This window comes from Pelodiscus sinensis, chromosome 9, assembly GCF_049634645.1.
Source record: "Pelodiscus sinensis isolate JC-2024 chromosome 9, ASM4963464v1, whole genome shotgun sequence".
NCBI classification, from domain to species: domain Eukaryota; kingdom Metazoa; phylum Chordata; order Testudines; family Trionychidae; genus Pelodiscus; species Pelodiscus sinensis.
Genome location: NC_134719.1, coordinates 59,455,400 through 59,480,582, shown reverse-complemented (window position 1 = coordinate 59,480,582; position 25,183 = coordinate 59,455,400). Strand labels below are relative to the sequence as shown.

The window sequence follows — 25,183 nt, the reverse complement described above, 5'->3', positions numbered from 1 at the left end:
GCTGCTGCGCTGAGCCGACAAACAGCTGTTCAGGTCCCAAAGCCAAGAGAAACTCCAAAATGCAGAGTCAATGCTGCCATTCCTCCATGGGGCTGGCACACACCCAACCAACTAGCCTGTGCCCCCCGGGGCTCCTTCTCAATCAAGGGCTGCCTCAGTGGGAGGGTTTTGTGTGTGTGTGTCCCTGATCAGCTGTTTGTCGGCAGATCGGGACAGTCTGGACGTGCTGCGGTCGACAAGGAAGCCTTTGTTGCTCGGCACAGGTAAACCTGGTTTCACGAGGCATACCTGCGCTGATCAACAAAGGCTTCCTGTCGACCGCGGCGCGTCCAGACTGCCCCGATCTGCCGACAAACAGCTTATTGGCAGAGCGGGGCAGCCATTTAAATTTAAATGAAGCCGCAATTATTTAAATCGCAGCTTCATTTCCCTATGCCGATCTGAGGCATGTAGTCTAGACACACCCTCAGAGTAAATTGGTGTAGCATCACTGAAGTCCTGTAGCAATATAAACTTATGCCGGCTGAAAACCTGGTCAGCCCATTATCTTTCCCTGAATCTGGCCCCAGTAGTCCAGACAGGTTCCCCGGCTGTGAAACCTTGAATCTCTAGCACATCTTCCAGTGTTACCTGCTCTGCCTCGAATGTTCTTGTTCAACAACAGACACCATTCACATTTCTAGTTCAACACTTTTATTGGAAGAAAGGTTCAGGTCTTTGATGGCACTCTTAACAGCAGGAGAGAGTCCAGCTGAGGTGTAGGCGCTCTGAAAACGAGTTCACAATCAAAGAAGACTATCTTGGTGTTCCTCCAGGGCTGCTTCCATTGCCCTGTTTCCATGACCTTCTTAAGGTTGCATTGATTCAGCAACTGCCTGCTCCAAAGCCATAGAAGTCCAGCGTAAAGACCCCGCTTGCCTTAAATCAGCATTAGATTGGATCCCATGTGTTCCTCTTCAGCCAGCTCCCCGTCTTAGCTCCAGGCGTCTCTCTCTGGTGGGAGAGATCCTGGACCCTCCCTCGCACATCAGAAGACCATCGTAGAATCATAGAATACTAGGACTGGAAGGGATCTCGAGAGGTCATCGGAAGTGACAGGTTTACGTTTGGTAATAGGCCATCTGAACGAATAAGGCGTGTTCCTTGGAATCCACGGAATACGAAGGCACACGCTTCAAGACTGGGCCCGAAGCCAAGAGAAGCTCCAAAATGCAGAGTCAATGCTGCCATTCCTCCATGGGGCTGGCACACACCCAACCAACTAGCCTGTGCCCCCTGGGCTCCTTCTCAATCAGGGGCTGCCTCAGTGGGAGGGTTGTGTGTGTGTGTGTGTGTGTGTCCCGACTGATTTTTCCATCGGTCATCGGCCCCCTACCCAAAAAAGTTTCCCCAGTCTTGACATAGGACTTGTGCTGACCTAAGTATGGCTCTGTCCTAAACAATGTAGATCTTCTTGTATGTGCATTAAAACTCAACCGAAATGCATGAACAGTTCATAAAAAGATAAGGGCTTCTGTCCAACATTGAAATCTTTGTTGGTTTCTTTTACAGCCTCGTGATTTGAATTGTGTTTAAAAAACTATTTTATTGAAGAAGCATAAAGACATTTTTCTTAGAAAAAGCATAAAAACTCTCGGCACTGCCACAGCTTGACTGGCTAACGTTCACAGACCATAGCGTCCTCAGTGCAGTCGAAATAGAGGACGTACAATTGTCTGTGTGAGGCACTTGACGTTTAGATATTAATGTATTTTCAGATCATTCCCTGGTCTCTTACTGATTTTTAAGTCAGAACCAACAATAAGTCCCAAGCTACGCAGCAAAACAAGAAAGTGCTTCCCTGCTGAGCACTTGTATTGATTTTAAAAAAAGCAGCCCAGTTCCCCCTCCCCCAAATTTTGTACAAAAATGTTGCTCGGACTGGACCTGTTCGGTTGCCGAGAATCAGCACAGAGAGAATTTTACAGCCAAAGTGACGGATTATTCTCCTTAAAACCTGAGCTAGCTGAGTGTCAGAATGGTGACTGTGCCCTAAGGAACACTTCAGAACACCAGCCCTTCTGTACTAACGCCTATTTCCCTTTCTGGAAAAAGTGCATTTCAGTACGCAAACTGGGTTGCCTGTACAGTGGCGACTACTTTGGGAACATGTCTCCAACTGGCCAGTCCTGCTAACCAACCACGCCCAGTGCATTCTGTTTGTAAGGCTAAAAGCAGGCTGTTTTGGATGCAAAACCTGGACACGGGCCCCCTCCCAGTCCTGAGATTTGGAACTGCAGATGGGCTTGCGCACCTGGGCCCGTAAGGAAGTGAGTGATAACAGGAGCTGTAGTGAATACGGGGAGCTGAGCTGTGAGTTGGATCAGTCTTCCTCTACAATCATGCAACAAGGCACCAGTGCGGTATGGCACAGGCAGTGCTGGTGTCTCGTCGTTAGGGTGTTTTACAAAGTTTCCCTTCTCAGAGTGCCCAAGCCTTTTCCTGTTGTTGTTTAATTCAGATATAGCCTGTCCTCGTGAGGCCCATTTTGGGCAGCCCACCTCGATCGACTGGCTCATCAGCCCTCGTATAGCCTGAGCCGATCTCAACACGTCTTCTCTTTGGAAGGCGACCCTGAGGGCTCGGGGGGGAGGAGGGGGGAGCACTGCAATCTGGGTGGCACTGAGGGCTGGCTGCCTCTAGCCCCGCCCCTTCCGCCAAGGCCCGCCCACACACTTTGCCCCAGGGCCTGTGGTGGCTGGAGCAGGGAGCCCGCCTGCAGGGGTCTCATTGCAGGACTGGGGCCTTAAGAGCTCCAGGCTTGGACGCTGAGTCCCCTCCAGCATGAGTCCAGTAGCTCCTCTCTAACCTCTGCCCAGAATGCCCTCTGGAAGGACTGCGCCTGCTGTTGGGGCGCGAGCGGCGGTGCAAGCTCAAGTGGGTACAGATGGAGGAGGGGGAAACGATTTTGCCAAGGAGCAGAGTGCGGGTGGGCTGGGACCTCGCCGGTAATCCAGAGAGGCCACTACCGCCTGGCTGCTCAAAGCTCGTTTCTTTTAAAGGGGCCGTGACAAATTAGACTTTTTTTTTTTTTTGGTAAAGTGACAACCTTCCCTCATTGGTTTTTAGTAGCAGCCTCGTTTAAATGGCTCAAACTCCCCCCGTGTTATGCACACAAGACGATGTGCAATAACACATCGGTCTGCGCGAAACTGGGCATTCGTAAGCTTTCAAACAGCGCAAAAAGTATTAGCTCATTACCGGCCATTAATGCGCTCGGTTCCCTGGCCAGATGCAGCACTTCTGTTACCGAGTGGCTGCTCCCACGGGCTGGTGGATGATGAGATCTTCCGGTGCAGAGAGATCCCACTGTGACAAATTGCTCCATTAGCAAAATGGCTAGGGAGCTACAAGTTAATTAGAAAAGTTACTGAGTGAGAGAACTGGAGGCATCTGTGAATTGCATGAGTGTTCTGTCCCTTTGCTGTTCAAGTGACGTTATAAATCCGACTTTGCACAAGGTGGAGAGGGCAATCTCCCTGCGGAAAAACCCTTGCCCAATTCCTTCTATCCCCATCCCGCTTCCACCTTTCTCTCCAGGCCAGACCTCCCTAGGATGAGGGGAGACACTGGCTGCGCCTGTGCCTGCTGTTGGGGTGCGAGCGGCAGTACAAGCGGAAGCGGGTACAGATGGAGGAGGGGGAAACGATTTTGCCAAGGAGCAGAGCACGGGTGGGCTGGGACCTCGCCGGTAATCCAGAGAGGCCACTACCGCCTGGCTGCTCAAAGCTCGGTTCTTTTAAAGGGGCTGTGGCAAATTAGACTTTTTTTTTTTTTTTTTTGGTAAAGTGACACCCTTCCCTCATTGGTTTTTAGTAGCTGCCTCGTTTAAATAACCTCACCGAATGTTCCTTCGTGCGTTGCTCTTAGCTTGGGCAGCGCAGTCGCCTTCTCGTTGGTTTGGTTCCAGGTTCTCTTGCACTGACACGATGGTCCGGGCCAGGCTTGGATCCTCTTACTCATGGTGAATAGCTCCACGCTCCTTGAGCGAGCCCCTCTCAAGTCGGGGGCCAGACTGCGTGGTAAGTCCATTGTGCACCATGTGGGCAGTGCCAAGTGGGCGTAGAGGATGGGGGGGTGGAACTCTCCACTTGTCAAAAGCTGTAAAGCCATCTCCAATCGCCAAGTTGCCCCGATGGGATTTCTCATTCATATGAGTAAGAGGATCTGTGGCCTTTGCACACACTGCAGAGGCATCTTTGTGCAGAAAGGCCTTCCATTGGAGTTCTTTTAAAATCCTGGAAAAATCTAATTTGGATTTGGTTTTGGGGGCAAATTTAGTCTGACAAGTTCCCTTCTTGGATACTATGGATCAATATTTGATCAGTCTTTTCCCTCCCATTACTGTCCCCCTCCTCCCTTCTCTGCCGATGCCCTCTGCCTGCTACTTCCCCTTCTCCTGTGTTCAGAGTGGCATCTCCTTTAGCCGTTGTCCAATAGTGGCCCTTGAAATGCAGCATCGTCACACACATCTAAGATAACGTGAGATGCCCAGCATCCGGGAGACTTGGCCCCTTTCAGGTGCACGGGTTTCATATTCGAGTGAAGTAACTACTGCAATAATACCCTCAGATTTCAGTCTCCCTGTTGAGTCTCTCAGCGTACCTTCCCCCCTCTGGGAGGAGTCCTTAGAACCACGAGGTACTTGATTTTTTTTTTAATTGCCTAGGCCTTTTAAAATTGCCATTTCTGGCTGAACACCCTATTACCCACGAGCCAGATCTTCAGCTGGTGTAAATCAAAATAAAGGAGCTGGGCTGATTGACAACAGCCCAGGCTGTGGCCAGTGTATCCTAATTTTCTTGTTTTAAATGTCCAGCCAGTCTTTTCAACTGGGGTTTGCTGCTCCCCTGTTGATATCCTAGTTCAGTGGTTTTCAAACTATGGGTTGCGACCCAGTACTGGGGCGTGGAATGTCGAGCGCTGGGTCTCCTTGCTGCAGGGGGATCAGGTGAGCAGTGGGGGGGAGGCTAAGGCAGCTCCCTGCCTGTCCTGGCACCGCAGACTGCGCTGCGCCCCAGAAGCAGCTGCAACAGGCCTGGCTCATAGGGGAAGGGGGAGAGCGCACAGGGCTTCACGCACTGCCCCTGCCCCGAGTACTAACTCCGCACTCCCATTGGCTGGGAACCTGCTGCTGGCTGCTTCTGGAGCGCTGCATGGTCTGTGGTGCCAGGAGAGGCAGGAAGCTGCCTTAGCCCCCTCACTGCACTGCTGACTGAGGGCCACTCAAGATAAGCCCCTCCTGCCCCAGATCTGCCCCCCGCCCAAGCTAGAGCTCCCTCCTACTCCCCAAAGCTCATCCTCACCCCCACCCCGGAGCCCACACTCTGGTCAAATCATGTTGGGTCATGGGCATCAATAATTTTCTTCCACTGGGTCAGGAGAAAAAAAGTTTGAAAAGTGCTGTCCTGTGGGCGGGGGGACTTTCCACCAGAGAGAAAGAAACTGACCCTGCAAAGGAACCAATGAAACCGCCCTTTGCAGAGTGCTGTCCAATGCAAACAAATGGGAGGGGAGATAAATATTTCAACCCTGTAGCTTCTGTCACTTACAGTAGCCTCCTGTGCTACCTATACCTATAGTAGGTCCAATCCTTTCCAGGATGTTGCCTCTTCAATACCCACTCCCCTTCCTGCTGTGTTCCCCCCTGTATTATCTCCTAGCTGTGCAATTAGCAGCTTAAAGTACTCGCTCTTCCCATCTATTAAACCACAAATGGGAAGCATCATTCTAGTGTATATCCAACATAACTGGCTGAGCCAGCTTTGCCAGTTAATGTCTGTTGTCACTTAGAACATTAAGAAATCTCCCCAAGAGGCCAAAATAGAGGTGACAGTGCCATGCTATTATAAAGTGAGCTCCCTATTCGTGAATGTCTCCGGATTCCTGATTTAGTAATAACTTGCCTCTTGGACACAAGGGCTTTGGCTAGCCTGGAAGCTGACTTCATTAACCTCTACGGTTTGGCTTGGAGAGAACAGCCGTAGGTCTCTATGGCTTTCACGGGATGGACGGGCAGGACCAGGTGGGAGATGCGGCTCCATAAACCACTCAGCTTGTCGGTGTCCATGTGGTTGTAGGAGCTGGGAGTGTCGGCATTGGTGAATCTGGCCCAGAGGAAATCGCGGACTCTCTCCTCTGCCCGCAGTAGATCTATATTAGCCTCCAGCTTCTCCTCCTCCAGCAGGACTGTGAAGAGCAGCGCCACGTCTTTGAAGGCAGCGCTCTCGTGGTCGCAGTACTTGTAAAAGATCAAGGTGGAGCCCGCCGGCAGTGACTCAAACCGGTGCACCACGGCGGCCCTCTTGCCCTCCTCGAAGCCGGCGCTCAGCTCACGATCTACTTCCAGCTTGGCCGTGTCGCTGCTGAGCCTGGCTTTCCCAGCGCCATCAATCTGGATTGTGCTGGCATGGAGGGAGGTGGAGTAGACCTCTGCAATACGGTGGCTCAGGCACTTTAAGGTTTCTTCGCCTTCCCGGGCAGCGGTAAAGATTAAAATAGCTGGCTCGGTAGGACTGGAAGTGTTGAGATGCCTCTGCAGTAACTTACGCCCTCTGAGCCACAGATGGGCGCTCTGGCCCGGAAAGCTGTCCTTCAGCTGGTGAAACCCAGACAAGAAGGCCTCCACGACTGGATTTTTTGGCACGTGTTGGGGCTGGGAAGTATAGTAGCCATTGCAGTATATGCCGAAACACACCACAGCAAACAGGATTCCCAGTGACGCAGGAAAGGCAAAGCCTGTTAAAGGAGATTGAGGAGACAGGACAAGAGAGGGAGAATGATAGAGTCAGGCAGGAGTGCGGTGGCCTGTGGAAGGATGACCCTGAGATATGTCCCGGTCTGTAGCCATCTCCCAGATCCCAACACCTGCTTTCTAATGGAAACGATGGGTCACCGGAGCACCGTGGTGATGGCCCAGAAATATGTAACATAGCGCTGAAAAAGGCTCCCTCTTCCCGGAGGGGTTGAGACGTGCTCGGCCGCTGGGCCCAACACATCCAAGAATTCATCTACAGCCCTGAGCTGCGGAGCCATCCTGCATGATCTCCATGGAAACGTCAGTCCTGTGCGGGGGTTTGTTCCCTTCCCCCGCCCCCCGTGGAATGTGAGGCACCAAAGCTTTTTCACAGCTGTTTTCTAATACCGGGTGGTGGGCCATCGGTTTAGGGCTCTCACTGGCGTCGTGGCGCTGAGTAGGGTTGAGAGCTGAGTATTGGGTAGGAGCGGAGGAGGGTGGCCAACTCTGACTGCAGCTATTCCAGGAGATATCCTCCCTTTCCCCCTCCCCCGCTGCCATCATGATATAAAGTTATTTTCTTAAAATTTCCAGGGTTTCTTTCAATAGTCACCAGGAAGTTGATGCTGATTCCAGGCCAGCCCTGGAGGGTTGGCAGCCCTATGGGCTGAGCCTTCCAAAATACAGTTACAGGTGCCTAGATAGCTTATCTATCTAAGATACTTCTATGGCCCCCAGTATCCGAGTGCCCCACAATCTTCAGTGGACTTAACAGCACTGCGAGGGCATGTCCACACAGCAGGGCTAAAACCGAAATAAGCTATGCAACTTGAGCTACGTCCAGGGCTGGCCTAAGGGGTGGGCTAGCCGGGCAGTGCCCAGGGCACCAACCTATGGGGGGCGCCCGGCTCCCGGCGGGTTGCAGCGGCCACCCGGGGCAGGGGCCATGTTAACCCCCATTGTTCATTGTTCAGGGGTGTGGCTTTTTCCCATGCCGGAGTGACATAGCTGTCCCCATGTATGTTTGTAGTGCAGACCTGGCCTAAGCCGTCTGAGTGACTGGTTTGAATATGTTTCATTATCTGGTCTTGGATGGGGATTGTTTCCGGGGGTAACACACGAGGAAACCTTCTCATTCTCACCATTGCCTAAAAACGATTTCTCCTTCTGCGTTGCTCCCTGCCTGGCCTTGGTCTCTTGTGGATGGGATTCAGCCTCTGTCTTCGCCCCTGTAGGTCAGACATTTACAATAAAAAAAAAGGGAGATGGAGTTTGCGATTCACTAGTAAAGGCAAAAGTTAGTCAAAGCTCACCACTGAAAATAAAGGCCACATCCATAGAATACAAGGCAAAGCTGTGATAGAGCTTTGCACTGCAGCTGCCTCGGCTTTGGGTGGTTAGCATCATTCTGCAAACAATGGAAAGGAACATGCAGCTCCTTAAAGCTCTCACAATTTCCTGTATACCTAATCAGGAGAGGGTCCCACCCAGTGAAAATGAGCTTCATCCCTATACAGGGGAGCCAACTGTCTCTGTGGGCCACTGGGCAAGGTGGGGGTAGGGGCCAAGCTCCATGCTCCCCAAAGGGGTGGGGCCTCGAGCAGAAGGGTGGGGCCAGAGGCAGCCAGCCCTCTGTGCCGCCAGGAGTGCGCCACTCTGGTCTTTCCCCCCAGCCCTCAGAGCTGCACAAAGTGCCTGATGCAGCGCTCTGGCAATGACTGAAAGGGCCCAGGGTTCTGGCGGCTGCTGCTGTTGCAGTAGCAACGGCCAGGAGCCCTGGGCCTCTTTGAATTTCTGGGCCCCAGGGCAACTGCCTCTTTGCCCCTCCTGTCGGCGGGCCTGTCCCCATTCAGCTCGGAGGGCGCTGGCAGCAGTTTTCAGGGGCTTTCTCCCCAGCACTGCTACAGTCACCGCTCTCAGGGAGGGAAGGCCCAGTTGCAAAGCGGAGCCTCAGCTTGCCCTGGTCTGCGCCATCTCCCAGTCCTGGGCGGGACAAGGATCTTCGTCTCTTCTCCCCCGCAAACCTCGGTGGGGACGAAAGCGTCTCACAACATCAGAAGCGGCCTCAAGAGGTCGCCTCGTCCAGCCCCCTGTGCTGAGGCAGGGTGGATCGCGACTGACAGGAGCAAAGAGTCCCCTTGAATCACCTCACGCTATTAGGCAGCTGCACAGCAGGGAAAAGATACTCCCGTTTGCTGGTTTAGCCTTTGAGCTGCTGGAGGCAGAGATAAAACACTAAGGCAGTTCACATTGGGGTCACGCTGCAAAAGCGTCTCGTGTGGATGAGTTTGTTACAGTGAGGGATGTTCTTAGCACTTAGTCCATTGCATGGGAGCCCTCGTTATAAGCTCACGGTATGGACTGTGGGGTGGAGGGGGTGAGGTAAGCAGTGTGAGTATCCTGGCCCCTATTTCCATAGGCACGGGAAGTATGAGTGTGGGAGGTGCTGCAGCACCCCCATATTTTACCCCCGGCTTCCCTGGGCCTGGCGGCTGGCCACGCTGCTGGCTCCTCCAGCCCTGTATCCTGGCCTCCAGTTAGCCCCCGTACATCCTGCCAGCTACACGTGCTTTTCCAGCCCTCCAAGGTCCTGCCACTGTGCGCTTTGCTGGCCCCCAAGGTTTCATCACCCACTGGCTCCGCCAGCCCTCAAAGTCTCACCACCCATCGGCCCTACCAGCACCAGGGTCTCACCACTGGTCCATGGCTCTGCAGCTGGCCTGGCCTGGGGAGGGTTGCCATATCTCCCAGACCGGACACACCAGACACCATCTGCAGCAACAAAGTCTAGTCCATCTGATCCAACAGAGTTTGCATCCCAGTCCCAACAGGTGTAAAGGGGAGGGGTGCAGCCCAGCAGCCCTTCCCCAAAAATAGTTCCAGTTCCATTGCCTGCTTCCACAGAGATCAGTCAGCCTGCCTACTGCTTACTCAAGGACATCCCATCCTCTGCAATAGGATGGGTAGCAGGTTTAAAACTAATAAAAGAAAAGTTCTTCTTCACACAGCGCGTAGTCAACCTGTGGAACTCCTTGCCAGAGGAGGCTGTGAAGGATAGGACTATAACAGAGTTTAAAGAGAAGCTAGATAATTTCATGGAGGTTAGGTCCATAAAAGGCTATTAGCCAGGGATAGAAATGGTGTCCCTGGCCTCTGTTCGTCAGAGGCTGGAGAAGAATGGCAGGAGACAAATCGCTTGATCATTGTCTTTGGTCCACCTTCTCTGGGGCACCTGGTGCTGGCCACTGTTGGCAGACAGGATACTGGGCTAGATGGACCTTTGGTCTGACCCAGTACGGCCGTTCTTATGTTCTTATGTAAAGCTGGCTAACATGTTCTAGGAACAGAAGCTGCCCTCAGTTATAATTAAATACTCCAAGGACGGGTTCTGCTCTGCCAAGTGTCTGTGTAAGAACTGAACCTTCACACGGTCGCTCTGCTCCCGGTGGATACTCAGTCAGACCTGCTGAGTTCAGTGCTAAAACTTTGTTCCTGCTACTCACGCTAGCAACCCTGCAGAGCTACCCCATCCCAGGGAGCATGAGCTGGAGTCGGTTCTGTCTTCCGCTTCAGCAACATGATTATCACTAACTTTTGGTCAGTTACACTCATGAATCAACTTATACACGGGAGTCCAGCTGTACAGGCATCACTGGCCCGCAGAACCTGTGCGGCTGCGGCTGGAGGTGATGACACACACTCAGGACATAACTAAGGCTTGCTGAAATTTTCCATTCAAAGCTGTTTTTTCCCCCAATGGAAAATTGGGGTTTCACTGAGATGAAACGATTCATAACCAACACTCCTAACTGCGGCGGAGACTTTCAACTTTTTGTTGGATAAAACAAACATGGAAAAAACAAAAATTTTAGGGGTTTTTTTTTTTTTTTTTGCAGTTAAAACTCCACATTTTCCACAGAGCCAAACCTCACATGCTGACCCATTGTAGAAGCAACCTGCTTGACTCTCAGGTCAGAATGAGTCTGCAGGGCTGACAATCTGAGAAAACATCTTCCGACTTGCACACCCGGCACGTGTGATCTGCCCCCCTCGACTGAGAGACCAACCCCTCGATGCTGTTCTTGCAAAGGCCATACGTTACATTGGAGGCCACGGATCTGCAGAGACCTCAAACGTGGCAGCCCCTTGTCGTGCAATCTATTGTTGACTCACCTGCAGTCAAATGTCTCTTCTTCACTGTGTCCTGGAGTCTCTCTCCTTCCTTGTTTGAGGTAGTTTCTCCTGTTGGGTCCAGGAAGTCTGCAGATGACAGTGCGGGTTCTTGCATGGCGGGATCCTGTAGCTCTCCTCTGAGAGTGGTTACATCGCTCTCCTCTTCTATTGTGGGTTCCTCTGGGATGTTCTCCTCCACAGCAGCTAGCACTGAATGCACTTTCTTTTCACCTAATGAAGATACCGCGTCTTTCTCCGGGGAGCAGTCTGGTAACTTCATTGGGCTTGGAGGACATCTTGTGGTAAGGTTCAGAAGGCCTGGAGATTCCACAGGGTATGTTTTCAGAGAAATGCCATCAGAACTCACTGGTCTTTCCTCTGATGAAAGCTCTTCGCCGACTGTTAGAGGGCTTCCAGACACACAGCTCGTCTCTTGAGGGCCTAGCGTTTCTATTTCTGGAGAGGCTTGCAGTTGGACAGCACCAGAATCCTCCACCACCTTTTCTTGACCGGTCCTCGGTGCATTTTCAGTCTCTTGGGCCTGGGAAGTCTTCTCCATCACTTGTCTCCTCCATTCTTGAGCTGGGCAAACTGGTGGGATCAAAAAGTCAAAAGCTGTTTATGTTTTTACTATAATAATCAAGAATATTGAGTTGCCTACAGGGCTGGCCCACAATATTTTGGCACCTGAGGCGGGGAGCTCAAATGACGTCCCTATGCCCCCTCGCTTGGGCCAAAACTTTGAAAGGTTTCAATTCTGCCCTCCTTCCTCTAGCACAGCACTCCCCCATCTCTGTGCATCTAGAGCAGAGAGAATATATCTGCACCAGCAGCAGACACAATTTTCTACTCTCTGGGTCTTAGTGGCGCCCCCCCACAGTCTGGCACCTGAGGCGGACACCTCAGTTTGCCTCAGGGTAAGGCCAGCCCTGGTTGCCTACTAGTATTCTACAATCTCCCACCAAAACTCCTAATCCTATACACTCCAACACTTGACACACAAGAATGGGGACTCGAGGTTCCCATAACCCCTCACCCCCAGTGACCTACATTGGGACATCTTCATAGAGATCTCAAGCTGGCCACTAAATGTATGCCTGCCACTCTACAAATACAATAAATGGTTCACGCTCGTGGCCCTGAAAAGATTGGGTGCTGGCTATTTTAGAAATGTACCCCTTTTCTATGGTACACACCCAGCTGTTGAGACATACAATTGAAATGTAAATGCCAACGGACAATTTTCTTCCACTATTTGATCTGAAGAAGTGGGTCTGGCCCACGAAAGCTCATCACCTATTAAACCATCTTGTTAGTCTTTAAAGTGCTACATAGTCCTGTTTTTTGTTTCATGGAGAGTTCTAAATGCTGAAGAGTCCCTTGACTTTGAAAATATAATTCATTAAATTGCAGGATATGTCATAAGGCCTGACTATGTATCTGGGGCTTTCCAAGTTGGTAGGGCAAGGAGAAGAGGATGTATATTATGTTTTGTGGTTTGGGGAGCAGGGGCAGATGACTGTTTTGCGGGGCCCCGGGCAGCGTAATTCTACAGGGCCCACCCTTTGCCACGGCGCATGCACGGGGCTTTTTGAAGCGTGGGGCCCGGGGCAGCCACCCCGTTCGCCCTGCCCTATATCTGCCCCTGTTGGGGAGTTTCTACTCATGGTACTGACATGATAGCAGATTGAGCCGAGTGATTGCAAACCTTTTCTTTGCAATTATATTAACAAAATATAACTTGTTTCTGCTGTATTCAAGGTCTTTATCTGTTGCCTTTCTGTGGCTGGTCTAGCAAAGAATTGAGGTGTGCTTGTAGAAACGGAAATTTAAAGCAAATATTAGAGAATATTTTCACAGAGGAAGTTTTGGACTTGTAAATATGAGTATTTGCCAGGAACCTGAATCTTAGACTTCCAAGGAGAGAACAAACAAATATAAGTGAGCTATAGGTTCCAGCAAAACTATCTGACATAGTTAAGATTTTAAATATTGAACATTTGCACAACCTGTTCACAAAAAATCTGCTGATCAAGAATTATCATATGGAAATTAGCCAGCAACTAATTTTTAATTCAGAATAAATCTGACAAAACTGTAAGATGCTCCCAGATAACTCAAGGCCAGGGGAAAATGTAACTGTGTTGAATGCAACTATTTAGTATGAATTACTCACTGAATTCCATTAGTATCAGTTTGGATTGGATACAATGATCTTGTGTGTTCAGGGGGAAGGACTGTCATTGATCCGTTTTACACTACTGCAGTGGTTCTCACACTTATCTGATTCTCCCCCCCATTATGTCTTTAGTGGTTTATGCCCCCTTTCCACCATGCCAGTACCAATAAAAATAATCAACATGCAACTCGCATTAAACAGAACAAACAGTAAGGCACTGATTCAAACAAAGCCAGTGATCCTTTGTAACGAGAGCAAAAGCAACACTGCGATTTTGGTTGAGGCTTATAATCAAATGTGCACCCCATGTCATGGCAAATGGATTAGCTTTCAGATAGGGATGTAAAATCCTCTTTAATTAGTTAACTGGTTAAACACTATGTTTAACCAGTTAACTCATTAAATGGGGACAGGCTGGAGTAGGGATGTAATAGTACAGTCGATTAACTGATGAGCAAAAGCTTACTGATTAATGTTATAGACTATACATTCCCTTCCCCCGCCCCCCCCTCCCCCGGCCAGTAAATTTTTTTAGCAGGCTGGCAAGTAGCCTGGCTCAGTTCTGGCTCGCACTGGATCCAGAAGATCAGAGCCCACCCTGGACAGGGGCTGCTGCCTCTGATACAGAGGCAGCAGCGCAGGATGACAGGCGACTGGTCCGCAAGGAGAGCTGGTTTTTAAACCGGCTCCCCTTGCGGACCAGCTCCCGCCTGGCACCCCACGCTGCTGCCTCTGATACAGAGGCAGCAGCACACAGTGATGGGGGGCTCCTCAGTAGTGGGGCTGGAGCGCACTGGCTGCCAGCCCCACCCCCAGGGACTATAGAATAGCCATGTAACCGATAAGAATTCATGAGGTTAATTGACTATTCAATTAACTGATATTTAACGTCTCTAGGCTGGAGCAACCCTCCATCCGCCGCAACTGAGCTGGAGTGCCTCTCTCCGCAGTGCTGGGCCAGGCCCAGGGCGGGCCCTGCAGAACTGGAGTAGCCCTCTGCCTGCAGTGGTTGTGGGGCTGCTCTAACCCCCACCGGTCAACTGGTTAACCATTCACATCCCTACTTTCAAATGGCAAAGACTTTGTATAATGCTATGCAGGCTTAACAGAAATCTTTCAACATGCACAGCACCAGCTAGAGCCAATGCACAGGGCCATCTGAGGGCCTGATATGTCTGGAGGAATGGACTTTGCTAGTTATTCAAGGCTGGGGGATAAACGTGCACGTCACAGAGATATCGCAGAAATACATTCCTTGCCTCCCCCCGTTTGAAAACTTCTGCGCAACAGAATAAAAGGACAGAGTATACATAGAAAAAAAAATTAAATGGGCCATCTAAGCTGGCTTCTGAATACCCAGGTTGTGCACATGTAGAGTTGGGATCGTTCTGTTTTCCATATGCAAAAGCTGGGTCCGGCAAGCTTGTGTAGAACAGTTGGCCTATTGTGTGACCAGCTATAATCTCCTGATCTCTGAGTTCTGTAGAATTTGGATCTCAGAACTGATCCAAGTCATCTTTGTGTGGACAATATGGCCCCTACAGAGCTCCTGGACTAAGTTCCCTGTAAGCTGCTTGACTGTGCAGCAGCCTGTTTAGCGCCATGCAGGCACGCAGGGAACCCAGCCCAGGTGGACCTGCGGTGGCCTGAGGAATGACACTCCCTCCCACAGCCTGATCCTAGCCCAGCTCCGAGCTGCCACTGCCACGAGACAGGCACCCCTCCCCCAGCCCAAACCTAACCTGGCTCCCAATCTGTCACAGTTGGGGCTAGCACCCATCCCACAGCCCCAGCTGTGACAGATTGGGAGCCATGGTGGGGAGAGTTGCCTTTCCTTTCCAGCCCAGGTGCTGCTGGGGGGTCCTTGCTCCTTGCTATAGCCCCAGGGCAGCCTGCACCTCAGACTCCTCATCCCTGACCCCACCCCAGGTCCTGCACTCCCAGCTGGAGCCATACACCCCTACACCTCAATGCTCTGCCCCTGGTCTGAGTAGGCTTGCCAGATGCTTTCACCAAAAATCCCAAACACGTCAGGAAAAAAACTTGGTTGAGCAAAAAAAAAAAAAAAAAACCCCAACAACCAGGAGAACAACAACAACAAAAAAGTCACTGCGCCTTTAAGAATCCCTGTGCTCCTTGCTTCACCCTCGCCCACACCAATGCAGCAGGGGAAGAATGTCCCCGCCAGCCTTCCATCCAAGAAAAACAGAAAATACTGGACATTTTACATGTCCGGTATTTTCTGTTGGTTTTTTTTTTTACCAGACAGGGGCCAGAAATAACAGACTGTCCGTGTGAAAACCAGACACCTGGCAACCCTAGGCCTGAGTCTCCTCCTGCACTCTGAACCCCCTCAGTCCCACCCCCACTACATGACTTTTGTTATGGGCACCAATAGAGCGGTGATGTGTATCATATTCCCCTCCATATTGGGGCATGTGACAAAAGCAATTCCTCACGTGTGTGGAAAACTTAGAGGGAACCCGGGTCCTGGAACAATTTGTATAGTGGGGGGTGCTGAGAGCCATTGACTCAAACTACAGACGTCATGGAAACCACTTCAAGCCAGGAGGTACAGCAGCAGCATCCCCCGAATTCCAGCCCCTATGTTTCCCTAAGTCCACTGCGTGCTCACTTTTTAAACATAACCATATTCATGTACTTTGGGAAACTGGGAACGTTAAATTCAGCTCTGCTTCCATTATTATGCAGTAGAGGCCACTTTACCCCAAATACTGGCCAGGGGGCAGGCCTGCTGCTGTGGGGAGGGGGAGAGGGAATAGGGCAGTTGCCCTGGGGCCCAGAGCTTCAAAGGAGCCCAGGGGCTCTTAGCCACCACTGCTACTACTGCTACTTTAAATCGCTTGGGGTGGTTCTATGGGATGGGGGGGGCGTGGCTTATTCTGCGTCGCATGGAGGCCCCGCCCCTTCCAGGAGCCCAGAGCCTTCCACACACACCTCCGCCAGGGAGGCTATTGGCATTCCTGCCTGTGGGACCCTACATGCCCATGCCCCTTGTGATAAGAATTTCATTTAAGGGCTTGAAGCTTGATTATTTTAGAGGTCAGGAAGAAATCCCCTCTATCGTCCACAGAGGTAGCTGAGTTCGGTCCCTGGACTGAGTTTGTGCTTGGAAGTGCAGGGAGGAAGGGGTTCTTTTGTTCTGAAGCACGGAGCATTGATCATGGAAAGAATCACGAGGTTAAGTATCCATGGTGTTGTCAACCCAGGGACTTGTTCTTATCGGACTCAGAAATTCAGAAGACTGGGTTTGCTTTAAGCATACGATCAGGCCAGTAGGGATTTTCCTGGGTTTTCTTTTTAGTGAACTGGACATAGAGAAATGAAACAAAGGTGGTTTTTCCTGTTCAGGTTTTAGTTTCGTTTCAGAGATTTTCTCTTTTAGTGTGTCTGGAAATGCAGTTTCCATCTTGGGGCTATAGCAGTGGAGACCTGCATGTAATCGACCCCCTTCATCACAAGCCTCCGAATTTCAAGGAGAACTCTGTTTAAACACAGATGCCCCAGCACACTTATTGCAGCAGCTTAAATGCCCACACACACAAACACCCCTCTCCCTGACTCTCGCCCAACCCTGCAAGCCGACACCCATGGTGCTGCCACCCTATTCTTAAAGGGCCAGCTCCCATTACTTTTATTAGAACACTAGTAACAGGGACTAATACAACAATAAACAAATAGTCAACTTTATTACTAAATAGAAACCTATTTCTAAAGCATCTCCTTCAGCAAACTTACCCTGAGGAGACTCTTGGTCTCCATTTTCTGCCATTCTCTTGTTCTGGTGTTTGGCCTCTTTGCTAGATTGTTACACTTCCTGGTTAAGTCATACAGATGCCTGCTATCTTCTTTCTGGTCAGCGTAGCTTGACTGTTCGCAGCCAGCTCCTGGACACAAAGAGACTAAAGCAATGACTCATAGTGGGAAACTTGAGAGCCTCCCCACCCCCAAAGCCCCTTCAAAGCTGTGAGGCGCAGTGTGAGGCGTTTACCTTTATTATGATGAAATGTACCAAGATGCAGCTTGGATAATCAGTGATATCTGAGGACGTTAGGCCTCGTGCTGTTAACAATCAGCTCATGTGACTGAAAAGGTGTTCAGCCGAGTCTCTCTGGGCGATCTTTAATTGTGTGACGGTAACTCGACTGGAGAAAATACCTTTTGTGCCCATGTACACCAAGCGGGAGCCCTTATGTCTGAATCCCATTGGTGGGAGGATGATGGGGGAAGTTGCACGGTACCTGCCTTTGGTCCGAGTCTCCAAGGCTGTTGCACCAGCAATTTCATCCACTCTTTAAAAGATGTTTGAATCACTCAGACTATAAGTCGTGGGGGGAAGGGCAGGGTGTTGAAGGGAAAAGGAGGAATGTCTCTCCACCAGCCACGCGGCAAGAATGTGACCCCACCTTTTGAACATGTCACAACAGCGCAAAGCGAGGCAAGGACACAAATACCGGAGGAGAGTGACGGGGGGGTCAGTTTCTTCACATCATAAAGTTTCCTGTTGTTTCAGTTTAAAGATGGTGCATTTTGTGATGCTAATCATGTGAAGTCAGGCAGCAACAGTGAGCAATGTAACCTGTTTAAGGATCTGTATGCAAATGAGCAGCAGTCTGTGCCTAACACAGAGTGCCTAACACAGAGTCTAAGAAGATATTTCCTCACACCAGATGGCCTGTCGCCTCTATTGTCATGCCCTCTAACTGACTGCAGCACCGTATTTGGAGTTAATCAAAACTGTATGGAGGCAAGTAGTCAGACCTACAGCTCACTCCCAGGAATTTCTGCCCTCTGCCCCCACCCCACCGGCATTTGAATCTTCCTCTGTGTTATCAGAAAGATCAGGAAATGAGGAACTAAAAGTAGCTCTGCTGTGCAGAGCTGAACACTTACTTGTAGTTTGCAGCAGTGCTTAGCAGCTATTTCGTAGCAGAGGGATTGTTACAGGCAGACCCAAGCTGCTCCCTACCACAGACATCCCAACGGCCCTTCAGTTTCCATGCTGGAGGGAAAACAGATCCTTTCCTCTCAAATACACCCACCCATAAACTCTTAATCCTCCCACTGTCAACGTGACAGTGAACCTTGCACCCATCCAGGGCGCCATCGTGGAATGCTGGGATATGTAGTTCTCCCCCCTCTCTTTGATTATGGCCATGTTGCTTTGAATGAATAGTCCTACATCAGTTAGTGCTGGAGTGGGGAACCTTTTTTTGCGTCGGGGGCCGCACACAAGTGAGAAGCAAAACAAAGAGTAAACAAACAAACAAAACCCCTCACAGACGTAGCCCCGCACTGAGAAGGAGAACAACACTCCCCACATTCTCCTCACACACCAGAGCCTAGGGGATCCCCAGCTAGTAGAGTTTGTGTGCTTCAGCTCTAGGGTTGCCAGGTGTCCGGTTTTGAACCAGACAGTCCAGTATTTGAGCTTTCTGTCCGGGAAACAAATTGAGAAGATACCAGACATACACATTTTCTAATTAAGTAAGTTTTATTATTATCATGAGTATTAGTACGTAGCTGCGTACTGCCTGGCTGGTAGACATGCTCACACTGCGTGAGCGTGTCTACCAGCCAGGCAACGCAGCTACACAGTAGAGAGGAGGGGAGCGGGGTCAGGGCGGGATGGAATCCCTGGGGCCGGAATCGCTCATGCGCCCTGCCGGGACCCTGCGCAGGATGGGCAGCACCCCGGGATCTGCGTGCGTCCAGGCCAGCCCCGCTCCATGCCAGCCAGTTATCCCCCTGCTTCCCCTGACCCCCTCCTGGCCAGCCCTGCTCCCTGCCGGCTGGTTCCCCTCAAATCTCCCCCAGTCAACCCTGCTCTCCCCGACCTCCTCCCAGCCAGCCCCACTCCCACCGACTCCCTCCCAGCTAGCCCTGCTTCCCGCTGGCTGGTCCCACACCCCAATCTCCCTCAGTCAGCCTCGCTCTCCCCAGCCCCCTCCAGTTCTGAGATCAAGTGTGTCTGGAATTTTTTTGAAGCCATCTGGTAACCCTATCCAGCTCCCAGTGCTGGGGAGGGGGAGCCCTGAGCCTTAGTGGCTGCATCCGGGCATTAGGTTCCCCACCCGTGAGTTAGTGGTTTTGTTCTGATTACAAATATAATTATTTTCAGGAAGTAACTCCTCTGTTTGGACTTACCGAACTCTACAATTGTACAGAGCATCCTTCAAACAGAGTGTATCTGAAACCAGTTTGGAACCAGTGAAATGGTAGAATTACATTCATATAATCATTTTCGGGCAAATTCCAAAGAAACGTAGCCTCCTTGCAGCTCAAGCACTACTCAGCTCAGTCTCTAGCTAGGACCCTAGGTGGGTCTGGCTGGATGTTCAGTCTGTCTCCGTCACTCGTGACCTCACCACATAACCAAATTCCCAATTGTAGATTACCGCCAGCTCAAGATTACTCTATCTGGATGGGACACTTAAGAGGCATCATAGACTGTGCTGGAGGATGCTCGAAAGATGTGGATGCTTGTATAGCAGCACCTGCTGCCAAATGTGCCCTTCAGTGGTCTTTGTGGAGACGCCATGACATCAAGCTTGCTACGAAGTTGCAGACTTAATAGAACTAGAGTTACACCAACTTTATTGTACAGCAGAGAAGCAGGGCACTATGGAAGACTGAAGAGAGTGGATTGATTGTTTTGATTCGTCATCAGCTGCTCCATAGTAAGTGGCAAACCAAGATCAACAATGAGGATACTCAGAATTAAACCCAGCAACTGTATCTTTCAGCCTAGGTGGCTTCCTGGGTGCCGACCTATTCTTAGGATGGAAGGCCAATTAACAGAATTACAGCAGAGGGAGAAAGTATTAAGAGGCATAAGACAAGGGAAAAAGAGGTGATTTATGTAAAAGCAAAGATTTATGTACAGCACTGGCACAATGGGAGCCTGATTTGGTCTGGACCAATAGTACTACATAGTACAAATGACAAGTAATCTGTGGTTGCTTTTTTTTTTTTTTTTTTTTTCAATTACACAGGCCAGTGTAAAACAGCAAGTAGGAAAGACAAATCAGAGAAGCCAAGATTTATTAGGTTTTTTTTTCTGGAACCCAAACCAGCCCCATTTAGAAAATAAATTGTCCCGTTGGCCTTCCTGACATATGGCCACATTATTAAGCTAGCCTTGTACAAACTAGGCTCCAGGGTCGAGCAGCTTCAGTGTAAAAGGTGGAATTTTTCAAATGTTATAACTTGGGATATAATATTGCTACATGCATTTTCCCATGATGAGAGGTCTTAATTTTTAAATTATATCTCACAGGGCATATTTTGTGCAAAGATTATTACAGTAGCGTTTAGGGAGAGAATACAGGAGTACATTTGATCACACATACTTGAAAATATAAAGCTAAACAGTTTTTGAATTACTGGCAATTATAACTATTCTAATTGGAAATGTTGGCTTGTCTAATTTTGTCTCCCTCTAGCAAAATTACAATTTTTCACAATCCGTTGGGGGTGGGGGGGGGGGGGGGGGTTGCTAGGTGTATATATTGTCGCTTAGCAATGTTAACTTTTTTAAAGCAAAGGTTTTTGGATTTTATTTTAGAAATATAACAAGCTAGAAAAGGATCAATAGATCACTTTGTATCACAGAAGTCTGCTTGATTACACAGAGCGTATCTTGAAATGCTGCTTTTCATTTACAGTCAGTAACCACATAATTTAATTCTTGTAAAGCCCTTGGAGACTTTTGGATGAAGGTAAAATGGAAAGATTTTACCTGCACATTTACCGGATGACTGAAAGATTACGAATCAGTCATTTACTAGCTCTTTCTATCTGACTTAAATCAGAATAAATAGCTCTGTGGACTTTAAAACATCTCGATTAGGTGATTATCTCTGTAACACTCTGTTGTGCTGCTTAATGAAACATAAAGCTCATCTTATTTGCTCTCCTATTCCATCTTAAAAGAATGACAGTTCATACATTTGGGCCTGGCACAGAAGGCATGCATAATTTACGTAACACATTTTCCCTTGCTTCTAAACAAAATTTGAACTTCAAGAGAACACTTGTACAACACTATTAAACATTTTTTTCTTCTTTAATAAACATCAGACTTGAGAGGTAGAGAGGCTAGGAAGTGAGAAAAGTTGTTGTCCCACATTCTTACGAAGTGCTCAGAGCATGTCCGTGTCTCCTTAAATAATTTACAATGTTCCAGGATGAAAAAAAAGGCATCAGCCTAAATAAGATGGACTTTGCTGTAGGAATGAGGTGCTGTCTTCCTCCCTTCCCCCAGTCCCTCCCAGGTTTAGTAAAATAAAAACCCTTTAGGACCTCTTCATTTTATAGTTAAATCAGCCTTGCCTAAATCATTTGTATATACGTTGTGTGCTGTATTTGCTCAAATCTATATGAGAAAAATAAATCTAATAATGATCGTCAGCACCCTCCTTAGGTGGTTGTGGAGCCTGGAACAACACCCTCTCCTCCCCCCACAGGGCCAGCCCACTACATTTTGGCAACTGCGGCGGGGAGTTCAAATGATGCCCCCTTTTCTCCTGCCTGCCTGTTGTCTCTTGTGCCCTCCTTCCTCCAGCACATCACTTCACCATCTCTGTGCATCTAGAGTAGAGAGAATACATCTGCACCAGCAGCAGACACAATTTTCTACACTTTGGGTTCTAGTGGCGCCCCCCCCCCCCCCCCCCAGTCTGGCACCTGAGGCAGCCGCCTCAGTTCGCCTCATAGTAAGGCCAGCCCTGCCTCTGCCCCTGCCTCCGTCCCCACTCCAACCCTCGTCCCTGCTCCACTCCTCCCCCACCTCTGCCTGAACCAACACTGCCTCCTCCCAAGCAACATGGCCTGGGGAATTACTGGGGGGCCATTACCCCCCTTGTACTCCTGTGGTGGTGGGAAGCAGAATAACCTGGCCCTAGCCTGCTCTACTCCCTGGCTACGTCTTCACTAGCACCCTTTTCCGGAAATGCTTAAAACGGAACAGTTTTCCGTTTTAAGTATTTCCGGAAAAAGCGTGTCTACATTGGCAGGATGCTTTTCTGGAAAAGCACTTTTTCCGGAAAAGCGTCCGTGGCCAATCTAGACGCGCTTTTCCACAAAAAAGCCCCGATCGTCATTTTTGCGATCGAGGCTTTTTTGCGGAAAACACTACTGTGCTGTCTAGACTGGCCCTTTTCTGGAACAGTTTTCCGGAAAAGGACTTTTGCCCGAACAGGAGCAGCATAGTTTTTCCAGAAAAGCACTGATGATTTTACAGTAGATCGTCAGTGCTTTTCTGGAAATTCAAGGGGCCAGTGTAGACAGCTGGCAAGTTATTCCGGAAAAGCGACTGATTTTCCGGAATAAGTGGCCAGTGCAGACACAGCCCCCGAGCCCAGCTTCAAGCCCTGTTGCTCAGGAGACTGGAGGAGGTTAGGACTCTGGCACCTACTTCCGCCTAGGAGATGGCGAAGCAGAGCGTGCTGAGGCTGGACTGCTTCGCTTCCTGTGGCTCCCACGCTCCCTGGTGAGTACGGGGCTGGGCCCGACCCTGCTACTGTCCCAGAACCCCTGGGTAATCACCGAGGCTGCCCTGACATCATAGGGTTCCCCAAAATGCAGGGCTCGGGGCCACCCCAACCATTCTATGGATGAGATAGCTCTGATGATCTTGAATTTACATCATATCTTGTATCCAGATTGATCCCAGATAACATTATATGCTGTACTTGTAAACCACCCTGGGTGCTGTGTGTCATTAAAAATTGTATTTATAAAAATCAAACTTCCATACTATTTGTTACAGGAAAGGAATAATTAGAACTGTTGATTAATCATAGATAACTCACACAATTAACTCAAAATTAATCACAATTAAAAATTAATTGTGCTTAATCACACTGTTAAACAACAGACTACCACATGAAATGTATTAAATATTTTGGATGCTTTTTTAAATTTTCAGATATATTGATTTGTATTATGACACAGAATACAAAGCGTGCAGTGCTCACTTTATATGGTTACATTTGATTACTATCATTGGCACTCTAAAAATGATAATAGTATTTTTCAATTCACCTCATACAAGCACTGTAGTGCAATCTCTTTATCATGAAAGTGTAATTTAAAAATGTAGATTGTTTTGTTGCATAACTGCACTCAAAAACAAAACAATGTAAAACTTTAGAGCCTACAGATTCATTTAGGTTGAACAAGAGGTAGAACTAACGCAAAGAAAAGCAAGTTTTTTTACATCTATGGGAGATACTGCTACCAGCTTCTTATTTCAGAGGACCTCCTTCCATGCTTATGATGGATTCTGCTTGATAACAAGGTTTCATATTATTTTATTTTTGAATGCTGTTACTTTTTGTACATAATTCTATCTTGGTAAGTTAAACCCCCACGATAAAGAGATTGCACTACGGTACTTGTATCAGTTGAATGAAAAATACTATTTATTTTGTTTTTTTACAGTGCAAATATTTTAATAAAGTGAACACTTTGTATTCACTTTGTATTCTATGTTGTAATTGAGAGCAGTATATTTGCAAATGAAGATAACATCCACAAGTATTTAAATAAATGGTAAACTTAAAAAACAACCAATAGTTTAGCAGCACCTTAAAGACTAACAAAACATGTAGATGATATCATGAGTTTTCGTTGGTACAACCCACTTCTGCTGTTGTACCCACAAAAGCTCATACCATCTACATGTTTTGTTAGTCTTTAAGGTGCTGGTAGGCTGATTGGTTTTTTTAAAGTTTTTCCAGTTACAGACTAACTCAGCTACCCCTCTGAAGCTAAATAAATGGTTTTCTATTATTAACAACATAATTAATCACAATTACATTTTTAACCAATTGACAATCTTAGGAAAAACAATATATACATTTATGTTAATTTCATTGTTTTTAATCTCATAACTCTTTTGCACAACATATTAGTGATTTGCAATCGCATCAACCCCCACAGGTAGATATTTCGTTAATCCCATTTTATGGCAAAATTGAAGTACTCCTAGGCACCAACCCAAAAAATGCTTATATGTAGAAGTTGCTACATATATGTGAGTAGCTCCATTGACTTTAATGGGGCTTCTCATGTGAGTTGGGTTTAGTGTGTGTGAAACCGCTTGTTCAAGTACAGGCAGAAAAGCTATGACAAAAGCACTCTGGACTCCCAGTCCTTTGCCTGTCTCATTGCCTTCTCCCTGCTTGTGGCTGTAGCTTTTCCATTTCTCTCAAAGGGCCATGTGGAGACAGGTCAATTTCACTTTTGTTGCTAGTCACTTTCATAGCCCATTCCTCCCAAGCTTGTTTAAAACAAACTATGGGGACCAACTGAGAAGCTTCCCAGAACCATCTCCCTGCCCCCAACTATCATAAGTGCTAGACTTTCCAAAGCTACATGTGGGGGGCCCTGTTGGCCAAGAGCCTCCAGCAGCACTGCTGGGACTGGAGGAGCCCGTTTTAAAACCTATTTCAGAGGCTAGAGTGCTGCAAACTCTTAGGGCAAGGAGCTATCCTGCTTCCACCTCCCCAGAAATCACTGGGGCAGCAGCTCCCAGTGTCCCTTTTCAATTGGTGCTGGAACTAAGGGCGTTGGTGCACCTCCCAGGGCCTGAAGTGGTTTTCATCCCATCCAGGGTTTACACTTTGCTTCACTAGCTCTCAGCCCCCTACCCCACTGCGCAAACTCCTCGCCCCTCGCTTTGCCCCTGCCGCCTGGAGAATGGGGCTAAGGCAAGTCCACGGGAAAGGGGACAGTGCCAGCCCCTGCTCTGTGGGAGAAGGGGACAGAAAGCGAGGGAGGGAGAGGGGAGAAAGGGGGGATAGAGGGGGCGGGGGCCAGAAAGGGGGGAGGGAGAGGGGGCGGGGACAGAAAGGGGGGAGGGAGAGGGGATAAAGGGGGTGGGGACAAAGCGGGGGAGGGGAAAAGTGGGGATAGAGGGAGCAGGGACAGAAAGGGGGAGAGAGAGGGGGAAAAGGGCGGATGGGGGGCAGGGACAGAAAGGGGAAGGGAGAGGGGGGAAAAGGGGAATGGGGGGGCGGGGACAGAAA

General features: G+C 49.1%; 1 protein-coding gene and 1 long non-coding RNA gene across 2 annotated transcripts in view; one reads left to right on the top strand and one right to left on the bottom strand.

Moving 5' to 3' along the window:
- Positions 1-20,612, top strand: part of LOC142830621 (uncharacterized) — a 37,973-nt gene extending 17,361 nt beyond the window's left edge. Inside the window, exon 3 of the long non-coding RNA XR_012906044.1 lies at positions 19,270-20,612. This is a non-coding gene — a long non-coding RNA (uncharacterized LOC142830621). The remainder of the gene's footprint in view (positions 1-19,269) is intronic.
- TOR1AIP2 (torsin 1A interacting protein 2) lies at positions 677-18,212 on the bottom strand. Its single transcript, XM_006126941.4, has 5 exons — positions 18,042-18,212; positions 16,887-17,035; positions 10,949-11,539; positions 7,918-8,004; positions 677-6,777 (listed from the first exon to the last, which is right to left on the bottom strand). Exons 2-5 carry the CDS (start codon positions 16,918-16,920, stop codon positions 5,996-5,998), a joined length of 1,494 nt encoding a protein of 497 aa, XP_006127003.2. The 5' UTR covers positions 16,921-17,035; positions 18,042-18,212; the 3' UTR covers positions 677-5,995.
- Positions 20,613-25,183: the final 4,571 nt, after the last annotated feature.

What these genes read in the sequence shown, in the direction of transcription:
- TOR1AIP2 (XM_006126941.4), bottom strand. Translation starts at nt 16,920, where the DNA reads ATGGCAGAAAATGGAGACCAAGAGTCTCCTCAGG. An exon ending in AGACCAAGAGTCTCCTCAGG is followed by an intron (nt 11,540 to 16,886) that starts GTAAGTTTGCTG and finishes TGATCCCACCAG; the next exon opens with TTTGCCCAGCTCAAGAATGG. An exon ending in GAAATCGTTTTTAGGCAATG is followed by an intron (nt 6,778 to 7,917) that starts GTGAGAATGAGA and finishes CTCCTTTAACAG; the next exon opens with GCTTTGCCTTTCCTGCGTCA.